At 32.5% G+C, this 16982-nt stretch overlaps 1 protein-coding gene and 1 pseudogene across 1 annotated transcript; both read left to right on the top strand.

Annotated features, from left to right (window-relative positions):
• The first annotated feature begins 5950 nt into the window (after positions 1-5950).
• Positions 5951-8337, top strand: LOC142632084 ((+)-neomenthol dehydrogenase-like). Its single transcript, XM_075806503.1, has 5 exons — positions 5951-6140; positions 6274-6517; positions 7117-7182; positions 7371-7553; positions 7841-8337. The coding sequence occupies exons 1-5, from the start codon at positions 6106-6108 to the stop codon at positions 8216-8218; spliced, it is 906 nt and encodes a 301-aa protein (XP_075662618.1). The 5' UTR covers positions 5951-6105; the 3' UTR covers positions 8219-8337.
• Positions 8338-12227: 3890 nt separating this feature from the next.
• On the top strand, positions 12228-14504 carry LOC142633126 (salutaridine reductase-like; annotated as a pseudogene).
• The last annotated feature ends 2478 nt before the right edge of the window (positions 14505-16982 follow it).

Genomic DNA, 16982 nt, shown 5'->3' with positions numbered 1-16982 from the left:
TCTTTTATTCTCATCATGTTATTGGATACTTACATTTATTAATCAGTGCAAAATGGACTGTTTTTGTCATGCCCCAAACCCAAGTAAGAGCTAGGCACGTGACAACAGCCACACACATATAAAGATTACACCCTACAAGTGTGAAAGGCCCTCTTAACAACTAAAGAATTATACTCAAAGAAAATTTCATTAATAAATTTAAAAATATCCTTAATAATGCAATTCTCAAAAGTTCTCCAAATAATAAGCTTCCAACATAAAAATAAAAATAAACTAAATTCTTTAAATCTAATCAAATCTTATTCCATTGATTTCTTAAACTTCACTCATGCGCACATTCCAGCATAAGCCCAAACATATGCTACTCTTCCTTATCAGAATCTAAAAGGGGAAAGAGGGTGGTGAGTCGACAACTCAATAAGTAACCAAAGTCCTAAAAAATTCTATCAAGCAAATAGATCTGTAAAATAATAATTTGTATATAGATCAAATATATTAAATCTTAAAAATGTAGCATAAATGGATTATAAAATAATCAGTTTTCCATATATATCAAAGCAATAATTTACAATAGATTCCAAAAACACATAAGCAGTTTTAGTGACTCAAAATAGTTCAAATACTCATACATTTCCGAAATCATATATGTAGTTTTAAGGACTCAAAATAGTTCAAGTATTCAAACGTAATTCATATTCTTAACAATCTTATGACTATGGTCACGCTATATCTCCATAACTGGGCATCAGAGTATCAATGAATAACCTTCATTGGCTAGATATTAGAGTATCAATGAATAACCCTTCATTCAGAATCAATTTATAGTCAGATTGTCCATAATCATACATAAAATCATAGTTTCTAACAAAATATATCTTACATGTATATAAAAATCATATACTCAGTATTAAAATATATTTGTAATAATTATTTACTTGAAATCAGTAATACAATAGAAATAAAAATTCTAACAATTATAAACAATTTTCAGTAGTTAAAAAAAAAACATTTGTAAGGGCGGATTCTGGTCCCTTGGTGAACAAACAAACAAAATAGAATTCTTTATTTGGTAATGGGATGTGGCATGACCAACACGTGTAAGTGGTGGTGGCTGAGCAGCTGACAGACCAGTGGGTGGTCTAAAAGGATACCCACACCCAGACAAAAGTGGTTAATGGGTGAAATGGTAAAAAAACCAGTCACTGATATAAAGAGCCTCCGCCATGCACAATATCATCAACACAACAACAATCACAACAAGAGGGTCACAGTATCACAACACCACACGAGCAAGAACTAAGAAAGAAAAGAGTGGGAAAAGTAGAGTAATAAAACGGAGAAAAATAAAGAGAGTTAGAAAGAGAAAACAGAGAGAGTATAAGATGGCTGACATGCACTAATAGGCTAATCCCTTCTCTCCTTCTAAAAGCCTATCCCTTCTCTCCTTCTAAGAGCCTACCCTCTGTTAAAGATAAAGGATTCTTTTGGGCATAAGCCATTCAGGTCCATTCTCTCAAAGTGGATAATTTCTATAGCAAGATTCTCTTGTGAAATTACCCACATTGAGGAAGTGGTTCCCTCCTTGGTCGTAGTTCCGTAATGCAATTAAGCACGGCAGACTAACCATTTATTCTTTGATTTCATTAATTAAGTACCAGTATTATTTCTATCTTATCTTTGCCATTTCATTTATAATGCGTTTCTTATTGTTGTGTTGTTCTTTTCTTTATTGTAATTGATAATCCTTTAATTATTTTGTCTAACAGCAAGTGTATTTCCTTTGCTGTTGTTATATTATATTAGTCTGCCATAACTCTTTTGTAACAACTTTATCTACCACGGGCATGTAACCAAAGTTTCAACAAAAGAGTTTTAGTTTGTGCACAAGCCGGTCTAAGGTGAGTTGCAATTGGACTGATCTTGACTCTCCTACCCAGAACCTTTGGGCCGTAGTGTGGCAAGAGGCAGCCCAGCGCACAATTACAAAAAGGCCCACCACAATTTTCATGTACCTAATTGGAATGTCGTGGGATTGCACCCAAAAGATTGTCTTATCAAAATGGAGTTCATAAACTGAGAGGACATTGTCATAACATTGCATAATCACCAAGTGTTTGTCAAAACTCCCACACTCATGAGGACCCTATCAAGTATCAACATCAGCCTTGTTGTCAAACACAAACAAGAACTTGTGATTACCCATATTGTGAACCTTCAGACCATTATGTGACCGCCATAGAGGAGTGAAAGTTTTCGCAATGGCGTCAATGTTTAAGGCACGCTTTGTAAGGAATTGTGAGGTGATTAGATATTCCTTTGAGCTAAATTCTTCATCTAGGCAACACCCTAGTCCCTCCTTATCAGACAAGGTAAGACCATTCCAGGTTTTAGTAAGGTCATCCATATTGAAAAAAGACTTGGGAAGCAATGGCAAGGAATAGAGACAGGGACAAAGAAAAAGATAGAGAAAGATAATCACACCTATTCTGTATCCTAGAACCCATGAAGAAAAAACCAACAAACCAAGAGAATAACTTTGTTATCTCTTGGACTACAACATAGCCTTCAAAAGAAGGGACCTCAATTCAACTGCTTAAGGGAAGCAAGAGAGAACTTTCTCAGCGACAGAGAAACTCAATCAGCACTCTTAGTGTTATAATGCTTAAAAGTGCAATTATGCTCTCTTTTTTTTTTTTTTTTTACTTCAACCTTACATACATTGATACACCAAATAATTACAAATTAAAGCGTATACAAGATGAAATATTTGGTAAATGATAATTTACAATTACCATGTGGTGTGCTTACATGGAATGAACTTAATTAGTGCTATATGCACGTAATTTACTCCTCTATTAAGAAAATAGAAGAGAAGAAAGTGTAAATTCGTAGTAACCAATATAAAGTTTTTTTTTTTTTTTACACTTTTTATTTAGATTTTATTAGAATTTTTTTACTTGCTTTAGAGGAAACTTTTTATTTTTTTGGGATAAGCACGTTAGTGGAAATTTGATGACAATTACTCTACACATTCTGCGTGGTCCAAAAGAAAGATAAGATTATGGTAAACATAATACAATTCGGTATCTTTCAATAAAAGAAAGATGAGACTAACTTCTTGATGGCAACCAAAGTATGGGAAATTTTTGGGTCTCTATTTGATAAAGTAGGAAATTTTTTTTTGTCAAAAGCCAAGTGTGCAACCAAAGTGTAGAAGTATACAGATAGGGATACTTAGAAATTAAGAAACTGAAAATGAAAAGATGAAAAAATAACAAGGAAAAAAAATGTAAGAGGTAGGAGCAAGCAAAGTTTGTAATACTAGTGAGATTTTCGCACCAAAACTTGGAGTTAGAAAAATTGGGAGAGCCTTGATCAGATTCGAATATAAGAAATTGATTAAAGTAGATTTTCAGCCTTTAAAGTCCGAGATTGTTTTCATAATGACTCTTTATGCATGTTCTTATTTTTTAATTTATTTTAGCTTTTAATAGTTGATTTGATCTTCTATTCAAGTCTTTACATTTCAAAATATTCATATTCATGAAGGACTAAACATAAAACTAAATAAAAAATGAAAAGTCAAAATGAACATTTTGATATATGAAATGCTAAAATGAAAATAGCAATAAACTTTAAGGGCTAATAATTCAATAAATTCAAGTGAAGAAGATTTGAGAAAAATTCTATGAAATAAGACAAATATATATTATAATATATGAATTTTTAAGCCAATAAGCCACAGTACGACCAAAAAAAAAAGAAAAAAGAAAGAATTCGAATTTTTAGATATAAAATCATTGAGAAATTCATTTTGAATAACAAATTCACCACCGCTTCTCCTTGGTGCGGTGGTCACTCTACAAGTATAAATGCTTGTGGGATGTGAGAGGCAAGGGTCGGGGTTTAAGTTTTCAGGAGGAAACTTCACACACATATACACTTAGATTAGGCTAGAGTAGAAATTTTATTTTATATAAAGAAAATAACAAATTCTTTTTTTCTTAGTTTTTTTTTAATTCACTTAAATTACTTAATTTTGTCTTTTCTTTAAGTCATGGGGCTCATGGGTCATGCCACATGAAGTGTACACAAAGGAAATTAGTTTAACTATGGATAATATCTTGGTGAACGTAAATTTAGTTTTTAGAAGGCGGTAGATCTGCTAATTCAAATTTTTTTCAAAAGGCAAGGTGTCAATTTTGACTAAAACAACTCTTTTTTTATTAAAGGTATTGTAGGTTAGGTGGATTAAAAGAGTTAAAAATAAATAACGTAGGTTACATCAAATATAAATAATGCAGCTCTAATTTTTTATATTCAGACCTTCATCATATTCATATCATATCCGACGATACACGCTACCTGAGAAATTAAGGGCCTGTTTAGTTTAGAGCAATTTTGGATCATATCACTCAAAACTCCTAATTAAGTTATCAAAACACGTGGGACCCACACAAATTTTTTTGTTTGGCTTGGTTTTCAACCCTTGTTTCCATCACTCAATTCTCTGATTTTTGAGTGATGAGTTATGGGAACTGAAAACACATTTTAAGTGTTTTTAAGTTATAGAAACAGAGTTATGAACTTATGATAGCATTTTTGTAATTAAACGCACATACCCAGCTGCAATGTTCGACAAACGGATTTTTTTTTTTTGGGTGAAACCCAACGCAACTATTGGAGTTGAAAACTAGGTCTGAGTTAAAGTGTCAAATAGGGGTTTAGGAAATTGAGGTATTTTAAGTGATGAGTGATGAGTGGTGACAAATTACAAACCAAACCGGCCCTAAATACTTATCTTTGAATAAGCAATGGTTTCTCAAAAAAAAAAAAAAAAAAATCTTTGAATAAGCAATGCTTGTCTTTAGTGTTGACTTTATCTTTTGATACCAACGTAAACGTAAATTAAAATTTAATAAGAGGGAGGTTTTGTTTGCTAATTTATAAATTTCTCACAGTCGTGCTGGCAACTAAAACTAAAACGAATATTTTTTGTTAAAAAATTGTAGTCTCAATCGGTGGATTAGTTAAGAAATAAAAATTGGAGTTTGTCCATCTGATGAGTCATGACCCATGAAAGAGTTTTGTGCTGCCAGGAACGATAGAACTGAAAATACAGAACTCTTCTAGAGAGAGAGAGAGAGAGAGATCACGTGCCCCTTTCATTCTTATCTCCGGTGAGTTTCAATGACATCCTATTTTATTATTATTTTTTGATTTTATGATTTAGAAATGAATATATTGTTCCTCCTTTCATTGTTGGGTTCAGATCTTCCTTTCACATCCATTGCTGCTAATCTACCGATCGAGGGCTACTTCTTTTTCTCTTTCTCTTATTCTTCCCAACGTTGATTTGCATCTACCTATCTGCAAAGCTATTTTAGTAAGTTCACTTTGCCTCTTTGACAAGTCTCTACGCTATTGACTTTTTTTTTTTTTTTTTAGAAAAAAAATAGTTTATCAACACAACCAAAGGAGATAGCATGGAATATTATTTCATTTATCAGGTTCAAAGTTCAAACCACAGCCAAAACAGAGAATTAAAAAGTTTATCAAAACCACAGCGTTGCAAATTATGTTTTATCAAAAAACATAATGGTTCTTTTCTTGGTGTAGTCTCATATATAAGTTTTCATAGATTTGCTGTAGTGTGTATTTTAATTTTGTTTTTATATATAGGGAGTTTGACTATAATTGACATTGAAGTAGAATTGTTCGGCTAGTATGTGTGTACATGGCCTACTTACGCATGCACACACATGGGAAATGTTGTGCAATTGTGTGTGGCACCGGAATTTTTTTTTTTTTTTTTTTTTGATAGGAGGGCCTACTCTTCAAGAGAGGAATACGAACGTCATGGCATGCGTAAGTAGGCCATGCACACACATACTAGCCGAACAATTCTACTTCAATGTCAATTATAGTCAAACTCCCTATATATAAAAACAAAATTAAAATACACACTACAGCAGATCTATGAAAACTTATATATGAGACTATACCAAGAAAAGAACCATTATGTTTTTTGATAAAACATAATTTGCAACGCTGTTAGTCTGTTACGCTTACTCTTACAGACTACCCTTCAATTTTTCATAACAAATGGTGGAAACAAACATGACTCCTGGGACAAAGAGGTAATTTGATCTTCAAACATTAATGTTTTTAGTTGACACATAAAACTGAGATCTATTGAGATATCCTTAATATGCACCTTTTTTTTTAGAATTTTTTTAATTTTTTGATTTTTAATTTCAATCTTCCCCCCAGGATTGCAGTTGTAACAGGAGCCAATAAAGGGATCGGATATGGGATATGTCAACAATTAGCTTCAAATGGAGTCAAGGTGGTATTAACTGCTCGAGATGTGAAGAGGGGCAATGAAGCTGTTGATAAACTCAAGACTGCTGGATACTCTGATGTGGTCTTCCATCAACTAGATGTGACGGACCCAGTTAGCATTTCCTCTTTGGTTGATTTCAGCAAAACCCAATTTGGGAAGCTTGACATTTTGGTGATGCAACTTATACATATTCTGAGAGATTCCAAGTGTTTATTTTGATAGTGAAGATTGTTTTTTTCTTCATATGTTACAGTGAATCTATGGAATTTTGAATAGAATCATTGAATTTTGAATTTAACAAAGAAACTAAGGGCCCGTTTGGTAGGTGCGTTTAAACAATAATTTTTAGTTTTTTTTTAAAAATACGTGTGGGTGAAAAAGTGTGAAAATACGTGTAATATTGTTTAAAAACAGAAAACATGTGTTTAAAGTTTAAACTTGCATACCAAATGGGGCCTAAAGCATTGGTTGAGCTCATACATTAAAAAAAAAAGTATATATATAATTTTGACTAGTAGATGAGAATAAATCCAAATAGTCCAGTGAGGATGAGAATAGCTATGCTAGGAACCTCTTACAGTCAGTTTATAGTGTTTAACAAAGATGAATCATATAGCCCTCTGTCTTTCTTTTACGACTTTTTCTTCAGTAGATGAACATATATCACTTGTTCGGAAAAAGAAAAATACATACCATATATTAATCCAGGAAATCTTGCTCTGTTCCCCAGTTTCGATTGCTTTAAGATTGATATAACTTCAAAATTGTAGGTAAACAATGCAGGGATTAATGGAGCCATAGTCGATAAGGAATTATGGAACCTTGGTTTGGATGAAGTAAGCCTCTTAATGCGATGTAATCATTATTTGTGTCAATTAGAGAGCATCATCCTGAAGTTGTATATACTTTAGCAATAAATTTTTTCCCCTCCCCACTCCCTCAATTTTCACAACATAAAAACAAAATAGAGATAAAATGTTTTAAACATGAGTGCAACATCGCTTACCTCCATATGATTATACAGTTTTTAGGTCCAAATGCCAAACCTTTGAACGAACTTATAAAGCAGACTTACCAAACTTCGGAGAATTGTTTGAGAACAAACTATTATGGGACGAAGCAAGTAAGCAAAGAACTTATTCCGCTTCTTCAATCATCCAATTCAGCAAGAATAGTAAACGTCTCCTCCGGTGTGGGGCAGCTAAAGGTAAATTATTATTAATCCAAAAAGTAGTTAGGTCATAGATACTACTAATGAAAATGGTACAACTCACAATCACAGGGTTAATGAAATCACTTTGTGAAAATTCATAAGTCACAACACTTGGAATTTTCTTGGTCATTTCTAACAATATGAAGTGTGAATTAGTTGCAGGACATGGCATGTTGAGATTTGTGCTTTGACAATAAACTGGACATGCAATGAACATTTGGTGCTAGAATTGATTGACCATATAGGATGAGCTTATATATTCAATTGTGTTTGTATGTCAGTTTATCTCAAATGAAAATGCAAGGAAGAAGTTAGAAGATGTAGATGGTCTCACAGAAGAGAAAGTGGACGAGGTGGTTGAAGGGTTCTTAGAAGATGTGAAGGAGAATTCAATAGAAGTCAAAGGCTGGCCTATCAATTTTTCAGCTTATGTTGTCTCCAAGGCAGCCCTGAATGCTTACACGAGGGTTCTAGCGAAGAAGCATCCCAATATTGCTATTAACTCAGTTGGTCCTGGCTATACGAAAACGGATTTGAACGACAACACTGGGGTTGTCACTATTGCAGAAGCTGCAAAAGGTCCTGTGATGCTTGCTTTGATGCCTGAAGGTGGTCCTTCCGGCCTCTTCTTTGATCAAACAGAAGTGTCAAACTTTTGACTCGAAAATATTATGCTATAGCAACAATTAATCAATACAATATGTTACGTTTGTGTAATAATGTGTGCGTGGAGGCAGACAAAGATCAATAATGCTAAAAATGTTGCTCTTCTTTTTTATTTCTACTATTTTGGGGGTTACATGTATGTAAGCTACCATCTATGTACTTTCTTTTGAACTTATTCTCAATAAAATATAATTCTCACAAAACATGAATATTCCCGTGGAGTTTGTCTTTGTAGGAGGCAAAAATTTGTCAAGCCAATTATAAAATGCCACATAAAAAATTTAGTGATAAATTCCAAATTAATGTTATTAAATTAATTAAGTCAAATAATGACATGTGTCATTCAAATTGACATCACATTAGCATATTAAAATTTGCCATTTGTCATTGGACCCACAAGATAAAGATAAATTTCATATTCAATATTGATGAATAATTATCTTTATTAAAATAAATAAAATAAAATAAAGATAAATTTTTTATTTAAAATTGATGGATAATTATCTTTATTTAAAATAAATAAACAAAATAGAGATAATTATTTATCTTTATTGATTATTATCTTTATCAAAAATCTTTATCAAAATAGATAAATAGAAATAATTATCCCTAAGTAAAATTTGGGTCAATCAAAAGTCTACTACATCTTTTCAAACATATCAATTCAAAGTGAAGTTTATCCTCTGAAACCACTATAAATAGAGGACATTTCCTCTCATTTTGAGGGACTAAGTTTTGAAGAAGCCAAAACTCTGGAGAAATTCTACCTCAAGAACGACCGAAAAAAATTCAAAGGAATTTACTTGAATCATTCTTTCAAGACTTGAAGTTCTATTGGATTTAAGCTCAAAAGCCTCTATAAATTTCAAAAGTTCTAAATCATTGAAGTTCAACGGAGCAAGCCTCTAAAGCATCGAAGAATTTCAACCAAGAATCTTCAAAGAACTTGAAGAACATTCGAAGGACTTGAAGAATAACAAATCTTTAACAAGCTCAAAGCCAGAGATTCATTGTGAAGATTGTTCGATCCATCTTCCAACCAAAGTGAAGAAGATTTCGCGATCAAGTCAAAATAGAAGATAGAATCAGAGGAACATTTTTTGTAAAAGAGTTGAAATAGAGATTGTACTCACTTCTTGATTAATACAAAAATATATTTGTGGAACACATTTTTCAATTTGTTTGATATTCTATAATTGAGAAATTTTGTGTTTACGATCTTGTCAGGGAAAATAGGGAGTAATTATTGGAGTCATATAGTGTAGTTCAACAATTGGTGCCTAAAGCATAATTTAATAACTCTAATGAGGGAAAAATAATAATAATATTTGTTTAAGTAATAGAATTTTTTCTTTTTTCTTTTTGTTGAGAAGTGACAAAATGTAATTAGTACATAACAAAAATCATGTTAAATGGTAGCACAAGAGGGACATTACATCACTCAAAAATTATTTAGATAGCAATTATCAAGATGTGAAATAATTGTTCTTAACAATGTTCAGTCCAAAAAACAATTAAAAAAACATGTGTCCCCAATTAGTATTTATAATGAGGAAATTTTTAGTGTGCTTTTTTTAATATTAAATATAAATTAAATAGGGCAAAAATTAGACACAGTACCTTATGTCCAGTATCTTAAGTTCCCCTTGTAATCTTAAAACACGTGGCTACTTAACTAAACACACTAAACGGCGCTAAAATTTTGCACGGACTGAGCAACAGTCTTTTCTGTTTCACGAAGTGAAACTCTCTCAGCCCCCCTCTTCTATCTCTACTAGAAATCAAGCACCCATACCCTTTCGAAGAGAAATCAAACAATTTTGATAGACTTGCTTTGTAGGAGTGGTGTTGGGCTTGGAATTCGAATTTGAGGTGGAACTCCAAGGCTTTGGAAATTGGAAGGTGGGAGACAAAATCGGAAGTTTCCCATACTTGAATCTAGCCCCTTTGATCCATAACAATGGATTTTCTCCATTATACAAAAATTTTGGGTGGATATGCAAATACACAAGTTCTGGGTTTGAAGATTAATTAGAGTTTTAGGTTCAATTTTTTTAGGTTAGATGAGAGAAGTAGTTAAGAATTACTGATTTAGCGTTGTACTTGATAAATTCATGGTGGTAAATGGAGGTTATGCAAACCCACTTTAGTAATTTATCAATTTAGGGTCTTTGTCGATTTTTTTCCTACAACTTCAACCGGTTGGAGAGAGGGTGTCAAGATTTGTTGTCCATGGTTTTTGTTGACACATCCCAAACTATGGTCGCAATGTTCGGTCAATGTGTTATCAATTGGAAGATTGAGCCATCAGATCTCTTTCTAAAGGTATATTTTTAAGACTAATGTCCACCTAATCTCTTTCCAAAGATATATTCTTATAAGCCAAGCAATTGGGTGCATGACAAGTTCCACACTTGCTGGTGGATATGACAAGTTCCACAATTTGTTATAATTGAAGGTTGTCACTGACGGCTGTTCAAAAGGGTATGGGTGCTTGATTTCTAGTAAAAAGAGAGGAGTTGATTGGAAGAGTTTTGTTCTTGAGTTCAATTGAAGAGAAAGAGAATGAGCTATTGGATTTCCTTAGTCCATGTCAATTTTAACTCCATTTAGTGTCTTTGGCTAAGTGCCACATGTTCCACGTGTCTTAATATTAAAAGGGGAATATAAGGTACTGTACTGAAAGTACTATATCTAAGTTTTGCCCCATTAAATACTATCTATTTTGAATTTCTATATATATAGTTTTAATATAGTTTTTTTTGTGATGTAAAATTGCTAATTAAGTTTTTGTATTTTGGTTTTATTTACGTCTCTTTCACAAGTTATTAGGAAAAAAAATTTCAATAATTATTCAGCACACTCATAACAATTATTTTTGGTGAATTAGTTTATTATTTCAATTAAGCTGGATTTCTATTGGCTTAATATTTTGGGGATCTAATTATAAGTAGGGAAAAAAATGCAAAATCCATCAATATTTTTTTCTTTAAAAAAATTATCATTTTAAACTTGCAAGACATTTTTACACAATTTCGAAGACTTTTTAATTATGCAATAAGGTGCCTTGAGACCCTTTAATTTATTTTGGGACAAGTGAGGCCTTAGGCCTTAGCCCAAAGTATATCTTGTACCGACTGCATGTAATGGGTTTCTCACAACATGTAACCCCCCACCAATGCGTGAGCTCATGTGTTGTTTAGAACTCATGTAGGATTTCCTATTTTTAAACAAAGCATCGGTTGGAATGTACGGAATAAATCTGATCTGAGTTTTTGGGAGAGCAAAATTATACAATCACCGGTGGAATTGCTCTTTAGATTATCATTCTATATTTCTATTGTCTTTTTTTTTTATATATTTTATTTTATACAAGATAGAATTTCTACTCTAGCCTAATTTTAAGTATATATGTGTGTAAAACTTTCTCCTAAAAACTTGAAACTTGGCTCTTGCCCCCCACACTCCATACACAAGTATTTATACTTATAAAATGACCATCGCACAAAGAGGAGCAGTGATTATATTTCTATTGTCTTATTTTCCCTAAAAGAAGGTATGTAACAGTTCTCTCTCTCTCTCTCTCTCTCTCTCTCTCTCTCTCTCTCTCTCTCTCTCTCTCTATATATATATATATCTAAAGGTTAATTATAAATTAACGACTTGAGATTAAAAAAGAAAAAGAAAGCCTCAAACTCGAAGGTTGGGATGGATGTCATAGCTTACGCACGCATAGACCTCCCACCCTCAAAAAAAAAAGCAAAAAAAAAAGAAAAAGAAAAAAAGAGAGAGGTGCTTACGTATAGGCATAGAGCCATAGACCGAGACAGAAGACGTCATGGATAACGTAGAGAACCCAGATACAACTAAGTATATAACTATATATAACCATTGACAAAAGTCGACTTTAAACCATACAATTCAACCTTCAAAACCATAAAAATATCAGAATCATTCTTACCTTACTACATCGCTCGTATACATGCTCTACACTCATCACTAATGGCAGAAACGACCTTGAATTCTGAGTCGAAGAGGTATAATTTGATCTTTAGCTTTTGTCTTCTAATTGAATTTAGGCCTAATGAATGTCAAATTTGACATCCTTAATTAATGCTCACCCATTTGTTTTTGTATTGACTTTAAAATTTTTCTTATAGGATTGCAGTTGTTACAGGGGCCAATAAAGGGTTATGATTTGAAATATCTAAACAGCTAGCTTCAAATGGGGTCAGAGTGATATTAGCTGCTAGAGATGTCAGGGGAGGCAATGAAGCTGTTGAAAAACTCAAGGATGCTGGATACTCTGATGTGGTTTTTCATCAACTAGATTTGACGGATTATGCTAGAATTTCTTCTTTGGCGGATTTCATCAAAACCCAATTTGGTTAGCTTGACATATTGGTAATGCAACTAATACATCCTTGAAACGATTCTAGCTACTGTTTTTGTTGAAGTGAGGATTTTTGCTTGCTTATTTAATATACATGTTACATTAATGAATCTCTTGGATTTTTAGTACAGTCATTAATTTTTTATATGAATTAAAGAAGGAAAGCATTAGTTGAGTTCTATATGTATGAAAATAAATCATTTTGAACCGTACCTAAATGAGAATATTCAAGATATCACTATATTTACTAAAAAATTAGCATTTAGAATTGCAAAAAATATCTTATTTTACCATCTAAAAAGTTACTCTATCTATTAAGATAAACATTTTAATATCCTAATTTTTATTTTTACATACACCTTAAAATAATATATACAACCCAATAACAATAATATATCACTACAAGAGAGAGAATAAAAAATCATTTTAAAAATTAGAAACTTGCTACAGTCACATCTTACAATTGGAAACTCGGGTATTGCATCTCTTTTGTGGTTTGATGCTATAAAATAGGATATTTGGAGTTTTAGAACTCCCAATAATAATGCTATATATGCTCAAACTTTTGAACACAGTTGAATATAGATGAACCCAAGTCTAATCACACTATAAGTTTATTGTATGAAACAATAATGAATCTTATAGTCTTTTTTTTTTTTTTTTTTTTTTCCCTATCCTTTGTATATTTATTTTACTAGGTAGATGAGAACTTGTCACTTGTTTGGTAAAAATTAAAACCCAACATTATTAGTTGATGACATCTTGCTCATTTCCCCGTTTTAACTTAACGTTGGTAGCTTTAACACTGATATTACTTTAAAATTGCAAGTAAATAATGCTGGGACTATTGGAGCCATAGTCAATGAAGAGGAAGTGTGGAAACTTAGTGTTGAAGAAGTAAGTCTCTCAATATTATACACATCTTTTTTTTTTTCTCAATTCTCAAGTTAAGGGCGTAATCCAGAATTTTTAAACACTGTTTGCAGCAACATTTACCATTGCATTTGATGATACAGATTGTAGGTGTAAATGCCAGGCCTCTAAAGGAACTTATAAAGCAGACTTACGAAACTTCAGAGAATTGTTTGAGACCACACTACTTTGGGATCAAGCAACTCAACAAAGCTCTTATTCCACTTCTTCTATTATCCGGTTCAGCAAGAATTGTGAATGTCTCCTCTCCTCTGTGGGACAATTAAAGGTACAAAATTGAAACTCGTCTCATTAAACCATAAGCATTATAAGTTAAGTGGGGGCATGATATGTTTTGTATCTGGAACTTTCTTATAGAGGCTTTAATCAATTAGAAAATAAAAATTTTAATTTGTGTTTATATTTCAGCGTATTCCAAATGAGAATGTAAGGAAGGTATTAGGAGATGTTGATGGCCACACAGAAGAGAAAGTGGACAAGTTGGTGGAGGAATTTCTTGAAGAAGTGAAGGAGAATGTGGTAGAGACCAATAATTGGCCTGCTAATTTTTCTGCCTACTCCATCTCCAAAGCAGCGCTTAATGCTTACACAAGGATTTTGGCACGGATGTATCCCAAAATTTTGATAAATGCAGCAAATCCTGGGTATATCAGCACAGACTTCAACAACAATACTGGTTCTTTGACTGCTCAAGATGGTGCGAAAGGTCCTGTGATGTTAGCTCTAATGCCTGAAGGTGGACCCTCGGGCCTTTTCTTTGATAAAGCGGGAGTGTCAACCTTTTGAATGTGAACATGATGGTATCCAATGTCTTCATATATGCGTGTGCTTTAGAGAGAGAGAGAGAGAGAGAGAGAGAGAGAGAGAGGGAGGGAGTGATTGAAGTTGTAGTTATTAGCTTTTATTTGTTATGCTGTGGAAGCTATTTCAAATCTTGCATTTGAATTTTAGTAAGAGAGTTGAGGATAAAAATGGATTTTAAAGGTTTAATTTCAAATCATCCTCAAAAGGATTATTCTCAAATCTCAAACCTAAGATAGCAATTAATTGACACTTATAAATTTACACCCATTCTTTCTCCTCAATGATGTTTTGCTAACCTGATGTGTTGAGATAACAAAAGTTTTGATATTGATTTGTTGCGAAATTTAGTTAATTATAATGGATTTATGCAAACAAGCAATAGAAAAATAGGACCTACAATTACACAAGAACCCAAGGTTTATGTGGTTTGACATTGGGCTTACATATGCAACCAAGTTGAGGAGAATGTTTCATTAAGAAAATCAAGAGATTATTAATCAAGCTGGAACAAAGATATTCTAACAAAACCTAAACCCTAAATGCACCTTAGGAATGCCTTAGTTTGGTCCTTCAACGACTTCAATGGGTGTCTCCAATGATGGTCCATAACAAAGTAGGTTAGGCAAATTAGTGTGGTCCATCTTACACATGGGCTCGAGAGTACAACCCAAGCATTGTAAGCTAGGGCAGAAAAAATAAGTTGTCTCTAAGTTTTAAATGGATTGCAAACTACTTTAAACCCCCCATATTCAAAGGGCTAAATATGGAATTAAAGAATGGGATTGAGAAGATATTATTCATTCAATTGCTAGTAATTACTTGTGTTATGAAGTATATCTAATGAAAATTCTATTAAAAACATCAGTGGCGGTGCCACATGGAAAGCAGGGGGTTCAAATGAATTCCCTGACTTGAAGAAGAAAAAAAATCAAACCCTTTGAAATAAAATTTTGAACACCCTGATCCAGCAATAAACTGAAAAAAGCATAGTTGCACAATAGGGGGAAAAAAGAAGAACTTGAGGAAAAAATGATTGGTGAGGACCGAAGAGTGTAAGAAGTTGGAAATGAGGTTTGAAATTAGATGTGAAAAGAAATTATTGAGATTAAGAAAGTCAAATTAGAAATACACGTGGGTGAGAGTGGGGATAGGAAAGGTAAATGGAGAAGAATATGTTTGGAAGATTCCTACTTTACACATATTAAATCACCGAAATTGGAAATAAAACAAAATTCATATAAAAAAGTAAAACTTATTTACCATAAACGTGACTCTTGAAATTAAGTTTAGGGATAAAAGAGAATAAGAATTGGTTTGATTAAGAGGAGAGACAGAGAGCAAAAATGTTATTTGAGTTTCTCCCCCCCCTTTTTTTTTTTGGAAACAACTTACTTAAACAAAATAGGCTAATAAGTATAAGATATATTTTAATTTGAATTACAGTAAGTCAGTTAAATATTGATAATAAGACATATTATAAGAACACTTTCTACTTGGGGATATTAGGATGAGCCATACAATTGGGTTTTGTTATTTTTTTGGTTTAAATCATAAAAATTTATTTTAAAACAAAATAAAAAAGGAATGGGACCATTGGATACCTTCCCATCTCCTTCTATGACAAAACGCATTGGAAAGAGAAGCAATGATGACAGCTACACTATAAAAATTAGAAGTGAATTGCACTGAGAAGCCCAATAAGCTTAGTTTTGGGCCAAGCCATTAGATTCCCTATTACTAAATAGCCCAGCAATCAAAGCCTTTTAGTCTTTTACAACAAATTTTCGGTTGTATTGCACTTCCCTGAAAAAACTACATTTTTTTTTTCTTCTTCTTCTGTACGATACAATAATGTCCTCATCGAAGGTGATAAATTTACAATAAAACTGTCATCAATTACATCTTTTTTTTTTTTTTTTTTCTTCCCCTCTCTCCAGATATGGCTTTTGGCACTCAAAAATTAATTTTCAGTATTTTTTTTTCTCATTTAAAAAAAAATCATTATTGGTGGTTTAGACCTTTTTCATCGTAAAAATACGAAGTTGTCATGGTATACGTAAAAATCCAGACAGTTCGTGAACAATTTTTACAGTTTTACTTTCGGCAAATCTATGAATACCTATAAATTAAACTTCACCTAGAGCAGAACTGTAATTTTCAGATAAGCCATCATTACACTCTTCAATTTCCATAACAAATGGCAGAAACGACCATAAATCCTGGGACGAAGAGGTAATTTTATCTTCTTTGGCAGATTTCATCAGAAGCCAGTTTGGGAAGCTAGACATATTGGTGGTGCAATTTATACATCTTTGGTTTAAAGGGATTTTAAGTGTAACTTGGAGAGTGGAGATCGTTGCTTTGCTTCTTTCTTTATGTTACATGGAATTAATCTCTAGAATTTTTCACATAGAAATTTTATTTATAAGTATATAACTTACTTAGGAGTAATTGTGTGCAGGAAACTCTTTCAATCAGTTTGTTTTTTCAACAAGGATGAATCATATAATCTTGTTTTACTCTTCCCCAGCTTAAAACCCAATGTTAAATATGGATGAAATTTTGTTTTGTTTCTGTTCTTTTTTTTTCCCTCTTTTGGTGGATCTAATATTGACATTATTTCAAAA

This window comes from Castanea sativa, chromosome 4 (assembly GCF_040712315.1).
Source record: "Castanea sativa cultivar Marrone di Chiusa Pesio chromosome 4, ASM4071231v1".
Taxonomy (NCBI): Eukaryota; Viridiplantae; Streptophyta; class Magnoliopsida; order Fagales; family Fagaceae; genus Castanea; species Castanea sativa.
This window is presented reverse-complemented; position numbering and strand designations above follow the sequence as displayed.

Coding starts and splice junctions, on each gene's coding strand:
- LOC142632084 (XM_075806503.1), top strand. CDS start 6,106: ATGGTGGAAACAAACATGACTCCTGGGACAAAGAG. Junction 6,141..6,273: donor ATGACTCCTGGGACAAAGAG/GTAATTTGATCT, acceptor TCTTCCCCCCAG/GATTGCAGTTGTAACAGGAG. Junction 6,518..7,116: donor TTGGGAAGCTTGACATTTTG/GTGATGCAACTT, acceptor TCAAAATTGTAG/GTAAACAATGCAGGGATTAA.